The 13,658-nt window shown below is 34.2% G+C and overlaps 1 protein-coding gene across 1 annotated transcript in view; it reads left to right on the top strand.

Annotated features, from left to right (window-relative positions):
• The window catches only part of LOC107291829 (gamma-aminobutyric acid type B receptor subunit 2), a gene marked incomplete at its 3' end in the record, with an annotated part of 105,308 nt that overhangs the window by 31,078 nt on the left and 60,572 nt on the right, over positions 1-13,658 (top strand). The window contains exon 2 of the mRNA XM_015820862.2: positions 2,954-3,091. Coding sequence (XP_015676348.2) covers positions 2,954-3,091 — 138 coding nt within the window. The remainder of the gene's footprint in view (positions 1-2,953; positions 3,092-13,658) is intronic.

Genomic DNA, 13,658 nt, shown 5'->3' with positions numbered 1-13,658 from the left:
TGAAAAGAAATTGAGCCATTTTGGATCTGGACTATAGTCCACTTAATAGTCTTGTCTAGGTGGCTTATTCCCAGTAGGTTCCCTGGGAGAAGGAAGTAGGGTCCATTTTTAATCCAAAACAACTACTCTGAAAGTTGTCCAAGAAGACTGGCAGGAATATTAAGTATGGTTATCTGCTGGAGGTGTGTTGGCATGCAGGAGGAGTTCCAGGAGCTGTCCCCCTCATCAGGAACAATGAAGTACACTGGTACAGGAAGGGACTGATGTTGCTGAAACTGTCACTAGGGGATTGCATTATGATGTCTAGGCAAGAATGGCTAGATACCCAAACCTCTAAAGAACCTTTAATTCACTGGATCGAATTTTTGGAAATGTGCCTATTTGTTGTTGGAAATGTGTCCACAAAAATCAGTTGGAAATACAGAGGCTCATTCAGCTATGGAGCAAGCACTCCCTGACTCGAAAGAACCCTGGCCGTGGCCAGTCCTCAAAGAAAAACTTGGGATGGAACCCGTGGTCCCACAAGCTATTGGGGTTTCCCCCATTGCATATCTAGACGCAACACTTCCCATGAGCAAGATAGAAAGAAAAGTACAGAATGGAATAAATTACAGGTTGCTAGTGGTTGCCAGTTGACACAAAAGAAAATTATAATGGTTCAACATCTTGCTACAAAAGAGCTACCATGAGGAGCTGTGAAGGTGCAGTGGCTAGAATGCAGTATTGCAGGCTAACTCTGCTCAGAGCTAGGAGTTCGATCCTAACCGACTGAATTGCCTCAACCTTCCATTCCAAGATTGGTAAAATGAGGACCCACATTGTTGGGGGTAATAAGGTAACATTGTAAATTACTCAGAGTGCTATAAGGCACTGTGGAGAGGTATATAAGTCTAAGTGCTATTGCTTTTACTTCAGTGTTTCCTTCTATCCTACTGCTAATACTAAATTGTAGCATGTTTCCTTTTAGAATTTGTTTCAGAAAACAGTCATCACTTATAGTAGGCATCCTATTTACTTACAATACCAGAATTAGCAGAAGCAAACCTACAAAGGGCAGAAATATAACCCTGTAGGTAGACTTAGGCAAAATTCAATAATCATATGATTATTGCAGCAGAACTATTGATTGAATTGAGCATCATAATTTTATTGTACAAAGGCTGTGTTCTCTGAATAAAATTACCATTAATGTACTGTATTACTGTCTTCTCCAGTATTACCTCTCAGCAACTTTGTTTTTTAGTGTTGGTTCCATCTTTTCGTGCCATAATCAACATTTTTGGGAATAAATATTTAATGGCTAACCATTTATTTCCTCTGGGAAAGTGGATCTGAGGAGTGGGTAATTTATTTGCCTTACCTAATATCATTTTCTTTCTACTTCATGGTTTTCAATAAATGCCCTTGGAATCCTTATGTTTGTATAGAAAAATCTCTATTATTTATAAATTCCATTGTAGAAAAGGCACATTTCAGATTGTATATATAGATTGTATATATAACTTATTAGAAACCAATATTTGTTACAAGGTACAGTTAAATAGATTATTTTCAGGAAACATGGGTATTTTAACATAGGGATACTTTAAAATAGCTGGTAATGCAAGTTAATAGCAGCTAACAAGGGAAAGGTAAACTGGGGGTATCCAGTTAGTGAAGAGTATATTTAATATGTTTCTGAAAAATCAGTTTCAGCTGGTCTCTGACTAACTCCAGCAATGTGTAGGCTCTGAGCAGGAAGGAGTTTGTTTAGCTTCAGTACACAACCATCAACAGTTAATGTTCCAGCCTTTAAACTTTTTCAGTTGCAACTATGCTGCCACTTTGTGGTTGCTAAGGATCTACTTCAATGGGTCAGTTTCTCCTCCACTGCCTGCTGGTTAACTGTAGAGTGGAAAAATCAGAAGTTCCCACCAACGGGTAGCTTCCCATTATTAGCTTCAAATAAGGAACATATTTTCTTTTCTTATTATGTATTTATTTAACTTATTTATTATTTTCATACCTTCTGCTAAAGTACTAGCTGAGTTGGTTGGCTTGGCTTGTAAAAGAAGCCTCTTTGCACTGCAGGGATGAAGCACCACTTCTGGATGTAAAGCAGTGACTAGGAATTTGGGTTTGAATTGTGTCTGTTGTTGGTTTTCACTACAGCTCCTTCTAAGCATAGTTTGTTAACAGAACCTCTCTATGTGACTGTTTTGGGTTTCTTGGACCAATTCAGATATTAGTTAATGTGAATGAAGTTTGGGGCATGCTAAATGAGAGACTGTCTACTCCTTCATAGTTTTTCTGCCAATTCAGAAACTTCTGTCATGTGTCCTGTCACTGTGAAAGGTGAAATTGTTGAATATATGGGACAATTATAACCCCTAAGCATTAGAAAAGGATCTTTAATTATCTTTTCCCTTGTCTTAAACCTAGTCTTCAGAAAGATTTAAAATTATTTCTTTATATACATGATGTTGCTTTGCTTATGATCGGTGTTGTTTCTTTTAATGTAGGTGTTTTATTGCTGCTTTATTATCTTTACTGAATATTTTGGGGGAGTGGAGTTAAATGAGAAGTTGAAGAACAATATATAAATACTTATATACATATCTAAACAGTGATACAACAATAGATCTGTTGCAGGAATAGATTGTAAGGAATATTGTTATGAAATAGCAATAATAAGTAGTTTGGCTAAAGTGCAAATTACATTTAAAAGTAGAACATAGATTTTGATAGACATTTTCTTTACATATCATGCTATATATGATGTAAAGAATTTTTTTTGTTAAGGCATAGAAGAGCAGGATATTGCCATTTAGTATAATCAAAAAATAACTAGCTAGTATAATAGTCACTGCTTGCTGACTACTTTCTCTCAATTATGGTATTATGGGAATCCTTAAATATCAAAGAGAAAAATTATTATTAAATTACATATGATTTTTTTGTTTGTTTTCCCTAGTGTGACAATGCAAAGGGTCTTAAAGCCTTCTATGATGCAATAAAATATGGACCTACACATCTAATGGTTTTTGGTGGTGTATGTACAACTGTAACATCCATCATTGCTGAATCTTTAATAGGATGGAATTTGATCCAGGTAAGTAACTCTCAATTATATAAATATCTCCCATGCTTTAAAGAGTTTAGAACATCAGATATATAATTCTAAAGAGGGTGCCTGACTTCTATGATCTACTTCAAAATCCACAAAAAAGGTGGATAGAGTCCAATGATATATTTTTGCTGATATGACAAGAGAGGAAATTATTTTTTCCTCCATATTTCCAATAAACTGTCATCCACTAAGAGTGGTATGGAGGATTTAGAGAATTTCAATCACAGGCTTTGTGTGGATATGAAATGCTGAAAAATGTAAAGATGCATTGTACAGTTGTTTCTGTTTAGATTAACTGGTTGCAAAGTCAGATTCAAAATGGGATTTTGAGGTACAATTAATTAGTTACAGTAATTTATGAACCCCATTCTGAAACAATCCACATACACAAGAAAAAAATATTTCTGAATTATTAATTTGACATTAGTATAAAGATGGTTTGGCAGGATTGCTATAGGCATGATCAAAGGTACTATTAATTAGCTGCTTAATTAAAAGTTGGGAGTTCCTGAAGCTGAAAGATAACTGCAGTCTGCCATTGAATACATTGCAAGGAATGTTGTTTCGTATTTGCAACAAATAAAGTGCGGCTAGTTGTATTACAATTCTGAAGAATAAAATCTGATTTTAGAATAAAAAGGGTCTAGTTTGATAGCTATTCTTTGGACAAGTCAATGTACAAAGAGACTACTTGTCTCCTTTTGAGCTCTGATTTCAGGAACAGCCAACTTTATGAACCAAATACCATGGTATTTAACAGATATTGATTTTATTCAGTTTCTTGAAAAAATAATTTGGATTTTGTGATAAATGGGGATAAGTTGGAAACTTCTGTATTTGGACTATTTTCAGGCAGAACACAGGGTATCTTTATGAAATTCATTACAAATCAACAGATAATAGCAAGATTTCATTTGGCAATTGTATCCTTTTTGCTATGTGTAAACTTTATATAATCACCTTGTAATCAGCTTTAATATATTACTGTATGCTTTTAACACACAACCTTATCTACAACTGAGCTCTGAATAATCATTTCATTATACCAGTTGAAAACAACTTGATGGCATATAATCAGAAATCAATCAAAAAACTTAAGTAGGTAAATATTACCAAAATAGGATTAGAAAAAGTTTCTAGGCTGGTAGTCATAGCATCTGACAGAACTACTAGCTATGACCTTTACCTGAAAATTCATATTTTGTGTACTTTTATTGGCAAGCTCCTACACGAACCAGTAATGAGGTGCAGTAAGTCTCATTCCCAGGACTTCGTTCATTTTAGAAATTGAATCCGAAAATATTTATTCACAGATAAAACATATACTTTCACTACTAGTAAAAATAGTGTATATGAAAGATGACCACCTTAAATGCTATTAGGAAATCTATTTTGTAAGAACACTTTCATAGTAGATCTCTGTTCTAAGTTAGGATTGATACTGTCAAATAATAGTATACAAACTACTAGAAAATATTTTGATCTCAATACTGCATTCTTTTTTTTGTTTGAACAGACTGTATCGGGTTCAAAATCGGTTCACCAGAAGCATTCTAATACTGTTCTAAGCTTGAAACAAGAGAATCCTGTGTTCTAGAGCAGGGGTTCCCAACCCCTGGTCGGTAGACCAGTACCGGTCCGCAGCATGCCAGCAACCAGTCTGCACAAACAAGCAAAGCCCCATCTGCGGGATGCAGACAGCACACAAAGCCATGCCCACTCCGGTCCATGGAAAAACCTCTCTCCATGGAATCGGTCCCTGGTGCCCAAAAGGTTGGGGACCTCTGTTCTAGAGAGGCAGATATAATCTATTTGAAATTCAAAACAGATATTTTGAACTTAAAATGTGCATCAGAATCATGACTTGCTCAACTCTTGATGATTAGGAGCTGGCTATCAGAGAGGTGGCTTTTCAAATATTAAGTTATATAGGGGGAGAGTCCTCTTGAAGATGATCCTGATTGTACAGCCATTTCTCTTACATGTAGGAAGTGGGCTTTTTCCTACATGCCTTTCAGTGGAATACATTCCAGACTTTGTGTCTGTCCCCACTTTCTCCACTGTCTTTTCAGCCAAATTTTCTGAATTGCTTTATGATAGTTTATGTTAGTTTTTTTAATGTTTTGCTTTTGTTTTTGAAAATTTTGACATTTTTAAATATTATTAAATAATAGGATGGAAAGATGAGATGTAAATAAATGTGAGTGATGGCACCCCAGTGAATATGAATAAATGTGTTAGATATATAGCCATATCAATGCAAGTTAAGTTCGTTCTTAAAGATTATCTCCATTTTTTTAAAAAAAGGAGCTCATCTTTTTTGCTTAACAAGTTTAAAAGACAACATATGCAGGCAATATTCTATTCAACTGTTTTCAGGAAATGTATTTATTTTTGACTTCAAACCAGTAGAGTGATAGATAACTTGTTGGGTTTTTAGAAATCATTTTAAACTTAGCTCTTAATCCTTTTAAAGTCATTTAACGTTAAATAAGTTCAGTTACATAATTTGCATGCTTTTGTATTGGATGATATGCTGCATAAAATGTAGTAGTATGAATGGGAACAAATCTGATTAATTAATGTTGGTGTAAGGTACAAAGAATTACAACAAAATCTTACTAAACATCCCTGCAAAACCTCATTCAGTAAGATGAGAAAATAAATATTTCTGTTTATTCTTATATTTTATGTGTTCATGAACCTTTTCTTTAAAAAAAATAACAGTAATTATACTATGGTGTATACTCTTCTTCAAGAACATTGAGATTGAGAAACTATGTATATTTACTTTAATTTACAAAGTCAGGGCAGTTCAGGCTGAGGGGAGAATCATCTCTGTTTCCTCCTCTTTCTTCCAATAGGATGGTCTATTTGGTTTTCTGTCCTTTTGAAAATGGAGAAAGCTTTTGTAGAAGTGCATTTGAATTCAGTATTGTATTTCATTATTTTATTGGACTCTGGTACATTTATCCTGGACTTAGTTATGTAATGTTGCCTTAATTATATAGGCAACATTTTTAAAGAAATCCTATATTTCTCATTTAATTAAAGATTAATGGCTCTGTAAATGTGTGTGCTTGTGATATAGATGTTGCTGCATATAAAATTAAAAATGGAACATTTGTAGACAAGATGAAATGTGGAATAGTTTGCTTATAATATAATAAAGAAACCTGTGTATATTTTTAACTTCAGCTCCCACCCCCAAAGATAGCCTGGTTAATAAGGGAATTGTTAATCAAAGTATCTGGAGGTACCAGGTAGTTCATTGTTGGCATTAAGGAATCTTTAATTTGAAAGATACTATTTAAGTAATTCAGATATACCTTTTAAAGAGAATATATTTTTCTGCTGGATGGCTGCTTTACTTTCATTATGGTATTGGAATGGAATTTGGGAAATCCAATTTCAAATTCCCATTCTTCCATGAAGTTGATTGAATGACTTTTCACTAGTGGTTATCACTTAACCTAATCAAAATAAATACTCCATACCTAGCATCTAAATAATAATAAATACCCAATAGAAGATATCCAATCCATAAAAATAATAATCTATGTAACATTAGTAACAAACTGAAAGTCCTTATTTCTTTATTATAAAAGGTAGCTCATGAGTTCATAAAGATAATACATAAATTATCCACTGTTGCCAGTCAGAGGTGAATTTGACTTTTCAAAGCTGCATTACAATTGTTATAGTTGTACCTTAGGTTCAGGATCCATAACAGATTCCATTAGACTTAAGAGAACATATTCATTTTGAGAAACAACATTGTAATAGGATGACTTGTTAGGAAGCACCCAACCGGCAAGGAGGAGGGATCAAGTGCAGAACTTCCTGGAGTCACTGCATAACTTTAAAAGGGCTAGAGCCAATCCTCCCTAAGTTCTTTGAAGTCTTATCTAATTGTTCCCAGAAGTAGGCTGCCAGATTCATGAGATTCCTGTATTGTACACAGAATGTAATAAAGTAGTTAGCACAAATTCTGCATATGTGGGTCTGGTTGTTCGCGCCTGACATGACTTCAACAGTCTCCTTATCTTTCTACCTGTTAAAACATTCTACATTTATTCATAGTTTATTAAGCTAGAAAACAGATAGAGAATGGAAAATCCAGGGTTGAAAATGGATCATATTTTCTAGATTGATTTTGGATGTATTTGTTCATTATCATGGGATTTTAGAGACTCCAGTAACCAAAACAAATTGTACTCTTGGCAAAGCTGAGAAATGACTGGAACAATGGTATCACCTGGGACACAGCAGAAATTTAATCAATGTTAAGGCCTCATAAGCTGTCTTTGAAATTGCCACAGGCCTCCTAAGTAGTTTGATGTTTGGCATGGAGAACTGTTGTCTAGGGAATGCAGTACTACTTTGGGCATGTAGAACATTCTGTACATAACAATGAATAGTGGCCAACATTTCAGCAAATGTGGTGAATGTTTCAAATGGCAGCAGCCAATTCTCATGCATTTTATAACTTATTTTGATGGCTCATCATAGATTCAGCTAAGAATGTTAGAACCATTCCCATGCACCAAGATGTCTAAATAAAGTGTGTATTTTTTAAAAAAATACACTTTATTTAAAAGTGGCGGATGAAAATGGAGCTTTGAGTAATTTACTGTTGCTGCTATTTTTCCACCAATATCACAGGCAGTAGTGGTCTCTAAAACATTGCTCAACAGGAAGGAAGGAAGGAAGGAAGGAAGGAAGGAAGGAAGGAAGGAAGGAAGGAAAGTTAGTTCTATTTGTGCAGCTTGATCTCTGGCTATGGGTCTTTGAGAAATGAAAGCCTCTGAGTTGCTTGGTACCTTCGGCAGGGACTTTGACACTGTTAAATAGGTTGCCTCATGGCTATGTAGTATTGTAACTGCATTGTAATCCCAGTGGGAATTTCCCCCTGCCCTGAGCTGGAATAGTTTCTGATATGATTGATGTACAAATATATGGAAGACAGCTGGGAAGATTTTACAAAGTGCATGCATTCTGTCTCATTGTGACCTGGACTATAAATGAAGATGCTACAAAATGTGATTGAAGTTTGACAAGGTAATAACACTATTTCTTTGCCATCCTGTTTTAAAACTTAAAGATATAGGACCGCTGCTATCTGTTAAAACAGCTGCTACTTAATGCCAAAATGTGTCTGCTTCCTGTACTCTAGTAATTCATTAAACACTGGAAATAGCATTGACATATGGTAATATGTGTCATAAGGGATAAATTATTCTGTTAAAAATAAATGTCTGTATCACTCCTGATCAATCATAGCTTGAGCCAATAATTATATTGCTGAACTATTTAAAAAGATGATACACTTTTCCAGCTGTTTACCTAGGAAGTACAAAAGATTGGTTTTTTAAAAAAATGTATTTGCTAATCTTTAAAGCAAGGGTGCAATTACCACTTGCAATTATGTAGATGAAGATAATGGTTCTAATTGGAACATCTCTCAGTATTGTGAGGATAAATATTCACCACTAAATAAATGCTTTAGGTGTTTATGGCAGGCATATTTAATTTAGTACTGAGAAGCATGAGGCAACAATGAAATAATTGTTTAATTTGTTATGTATTTGTATATGCTAAATGTACTTTTTGATATATTTGGTCCAATAGATGGTATTGGCTGACTCCTTCCCCTTTCCATGGGTTCTCTGGTTGCAAGAATCTAGACATTCATGTAGTGCAGATAGATAAATGTGAATAAAATGGCAGAAGGAATTGATTGCAGTCACATAGTACCATTTGTGACTGTCTTATTTTTGTTAAACAGCTAACATGACTTATCCCTCCAGTTACAGGCAATATGTTGTCAGGACCAACATGTATCAAGTTTAAAAGAAGATACGAATAAAAGAGTAATCATAGGTAGTTACTGCAGTCTTCATGGCCAAACCATTGAGCAAATCTAATTTAGAATTGAATATAAGAATTGGGCAATATTATAGCATTCTTTTTGTCTTGTTTCTAAGAGGATATAGTGTTATTTCCCTGAATTACTTTTAGTGTCCTCCTCTGATCATGTTATTTCATGTACAATAGGAGTAATTCCATCTAGATTCTTAAGGATTAGTACCTAATTGGAATACATAGTAAATGTATTGGAACAAAAATGTACTGTTACAGAAAGCTGTTATTTGGCACCTTTGAAATCTTGACCCATGCTTGGTTTTAAGTGAAACAGGAAGTTGGTTTTATTTCCATCATTAAGATGGTCAAAATCATTTGATATTGAGTGAAAAATTAATATTTGATCCCTGCTCCCTGGAGGAAGTGACCAATTGGAATAACACAAATTTTAAAATGGGAGGTAAATATTGTTATTGGAAAGCATAGGTCAGTGATGGCGAACCTTTTAGAGTCCGAGGGCCCAAACTGCAACCCAAAACCCACTTATGCATCGTCGGGTGCCGGGTGGGTGTGGCCCATTGGTTGGGTGTGGCCCATTGGGTGGGCGTGGCTGTGGTGGTAACGACAGACTGGGTGGGACTAAAAAGTTCAATCAATTCCAACTTTGCAAGATTTTTTTTACCCGCGAGAAGTTGAAATTGACTGATTGATTGAACCTTTTTTTTTTTTTTTTGCACACGGTGGTGGAGGCCTAAAGTGAAAAGGTTTTATAAAACCCAGCTGAAGGCCTAGGACTGGGGTGATGGCGTGCGTGCCCACAGAGAGGGCTCTGAGTGCCACCTCTGGCACCCGTGCCATAGGTTTGCCACCACCAGCATAGGTGGTCAATAGGATAGTTTCCTTAATTACAGATAATTAATTATACTTTAACATTTTTTGAAAGACAACAAAAAGAGTATTATTTGCCAAAACAACTGAAACGTAATACATTCAACGTATGTTGTGCTGTTTATTTAGATCAAAACCATTGGCTATTTGGAATCTTGATGCTTTTGAACATATTAGATAAAGTTGGGGTTTTTTAGAGATTAAAGTAACATATCAGTTTTTCAATAAATATGAAAAATACATAAAAACACTTGGAAAAAAGAGTAGGCAATTCCTATATGATACAAAATCAATGCTCTCAGGTTTTAAAACTTTATTAAAACCTTTTTGAGATCTTTTAATGATGTTAAAAGCTCCAAAAATAGTACTTTGAATGATTTGAACTGTTGTCAAGAAGTTCTTTGGATTCCTGGAAGGACACTTGGTACTGGAAACAAAACATTAGCTTAACGAAATATGCCAGTTCGTAGCTTCTGAATTCACTGTTCTTAAAAAAGAGTGGATAGTATGATTCAATGTGGTGAGTATTCACTTTGTTGTTTAAAAATTAAGTTGCAGCACTTTCTATATAGGTATAATTATTATTGAATTTTCCTCAAGTTATGATTTAGTTGTTTGATTGTTTTATCTTTTTTAAAAAATATCCTGTTTTGTTCTATTTCAACTTTCCTGCTTTGTAGTTTCAATTTGAGTACTTTATTACAGAACACAAATTCAATATGCATATCAAAGCAATTAGATTAAGTAAAATAATGCAGAGAAATAAAAGAGGAAATAAAAGGGAGAAAGGAAGAAAAGTACTATACAATGAAAAAGGGGAAAAGAATAATGTTCTAGTGTTTTTTTTATAATATTCTACACTGTACAGCCCAAAATTAATTTGCCATTAATAATAATCAGGTTTTACAAGCTTCTAATGCAATCTCTGCACATTTTTTGTTATTTTAGTGTCCTTAGCTGCATAAATGAATTTTAAAATAAAATTCATCTGAATGTCCAGGGAATGGTCTAAAGAAAGGTGTTAAAAGCTCCCTGTGCATCTGTCTAAATATCGGTAAGAATCAAAATTATTACTTGTTTTGCTGATCAAGACATTACAAGCTTCCTTCTGCAAGACAACTACAAAGACTGCCAAGTTTCTAGCAATAGTTATGGCTTGAAGAAGTTTATACCCTCTTTCTATTATAAATCATCTTGCATTTGGGTTGTTTCCTAAATTTTAATATATTTATACTTGTGTTTCTGTATTTTAAATTTAGTATTTGTGTTTTATTGGTCTAGGACTGCAAATGAAATTAAACCCATCTCTTACGTTGACTGCAAAATGTCAAAACACAACAGCATAAAGGCTGTTACAACAAAATTCTGTCCTTACCTCAGTTATAAGGACCTTATTTTCCAACCAGTCCAGCAGTATATTGTTTACTATTTGTACTATGGAGACATATTGGGTAATAATATTAAGATAAAACTTAAAAATAATAAACACATTGGTAATACACATCTTATTTTAGTAGCATTTCTGCAAGAGTAAAAGGATTAGCTTTTTGTATTTCTTCAACTGCGCAATTAGCTTTAAAGTAAGAGACCTGTATTGATTTGCGGATTAATCAGGAAAAGGGGAATTAAGAACTATAAATGTGCCTTTAACAAAGAATTTAAGATGAGATCAAGATTGAACTTTTTGGCCATAATTCCAAACAATATGCTTTTCTGCTTTTCTTCATTTGGAACTGGGACTTTAGTCAAGATGGAGGGAATAATGAACAGTTTCAAAAATCAGTCAATTTTGGCACAAAACCATTAGGCCTCTGCTAAAATGCTGAAAATGAAGAGGAATTTCACCTTTCAACATGATATAAAGCATACCTCCAAGTCAACCACAAGAATGGCTTCACCAGAATAAGATTAAAGTTTGGGAATGGCCCAGCCAGAGCCCAGACCTGAATACAAATGAATTTTTTTAGGGTGACCCGAAGAGTGTTATACATAGGACATGCCCTTGCTGTGTGACAGATTTTGAGTGCTTCTGCAAGGAAGTGGCCAAAGAATCCCAATGCCGATAGCATTCAGTCTTCTGGGGTGCTTTAACAAAGAATTTAAGAGAGTGCATCTTTATATAACAACATTATTGTAAGTTTTTATTGTTATTTTTGTTTTATTTATTTATTGTTTTTTATTGTTATTATCCCCCTAAAAGATTTCAGTTTATTTTTTAGTTGAATCGTACAGCTTAAATGTCAAACATGGAAATAATTTTGTCTGATTTTTGTACACCTGAAAAACCTGGCATTATAACAGGTGTGTAGATTTTCTATATCCACTGTATATTTGGGAATGTGGGAAAAGTGTGATTCTTTGGAGCTGCTGAAGAAAACATGAAATAAGAATTTCAGGTTGTAATTTAAAAGAAAAGTATTTTTAGAACATATGGTTTTCAGAGAAATGGAATGGAATGAAATGAGTGATTATATAGCTCTTAATCTTTTCATATGGCAAGGAAAACCTAAATCAAATAAAATGTGACAAACTGCATATTAACAGTTAAACATAGTGCACAGTGTAGCTTTTGAGATGCATTTGTCTGAATAATTTGGATTGTCAAAGTACGGCCCTGACCATCTCACACTGATTAAGCTTGTATTCCATCTTTGCATGGAGGAATCGTATCTACAAAGCAAATCCTTATTCAGAGCAAAGACAGCACTATAATATCTTAATAAATCTCACCAAGCTGCCTTACTTCTGTCTTATTAATAACAGTATACCTTCTGTGATCCCCTGTTGAACAGGGTTTATCTTCATTGCTTTCAAGTAAGGAGTTACTAAGAATGTGATGTGCAGGTTTTCTAAATTACTGTGAACTAAAACAATGTACTTTAGAAGGCAATGGCAGTATTATGAAAGATAAGAATATAGAAATCACTACTTTTTCTTTTTATAGTTATACCTTCAGGCATACGTTGATAGAAGGTTAAGGTAGAGTGGCTGCATGTCTGCTGTTGGCTGCAAAATATAGGGACATACTTATAGGCAAATTATGCAAGCTATCAATTTGAATGTCTCATAAACATGAAAAGAAAAGCTGGTGTTATTGAGCCAGTTTTACTTTTGACAAAGTGTAAATGTACTTGATAACTTCATTAATAGGTCCCAAAAGAATATTTAAAAATAAGTGGAGTGAGTTGATAAAAATGTATAAAATGATAGAATCACTGATTTGGGAAATTTCTTTACCTGTGAGAATTTAGATCGGCTTTTATAGTATTGGATCTCAGAGTGAGGATCGGTTTCCTTCTTACTTCAAAGTAAATGTGACCTGTTTTAAAAAGACAACTTTAACCAAATGTTTCCATGCATTTCAATTAATCTTGTTAAAAATAATAGAATGGATATATAAACAGAATCAGAATCCTAATAATAAAAATATCCTGGCTTAAAATAATTTTTATTCATGTCAATAAATATTATTATCATTGTTATATATATTTATATATATAAGTCCTTGCTTACCAGCTGCCTCATTCAGCAACCATTTAAAGATCTGACAGTGCTGCAAAAAATTACTTTACAACCAGTGCCTGCATTTATGATCTTAACAGCATCCCTGTAGAATAGCTGGCAGAGCCTGGGGTGGAGTTAAGAGAGGACTCAGTCTAGAATTGTTATGTATCCACAAACGCTCCAAGTGTAGCCCCACCCTTGAATTTCATTAACTCTTATCTAGTGCCAATTTAGTCTGTCTGTGAGTTGGCCAGAATAATGTCAGGTGTGAAGAATTAGGATCACACATCAG

This window comes from Protobothrops mucrosquamatus, unplaced genomic scaffold (genome assembly GCF_001527695.2).
Source record: "Protobothrops mucrosquamatus isolate PMUCROS unplaced genomic scaffold, P.Mucros_1.0 scaffold1195, whole genome shotgun sequence".
Classification (NCBI taxonomy): Eukaryota; Metazoa; Chordata; class Lepidosauria; order Squamata; family Viperidae; genus Protobothrops; species Protobothrops mucrosquamatus.
Note: the sequence above shows the minus strand (reverse complement) of the source record. Positions and strands in the feature narration are given on the sequence as shown.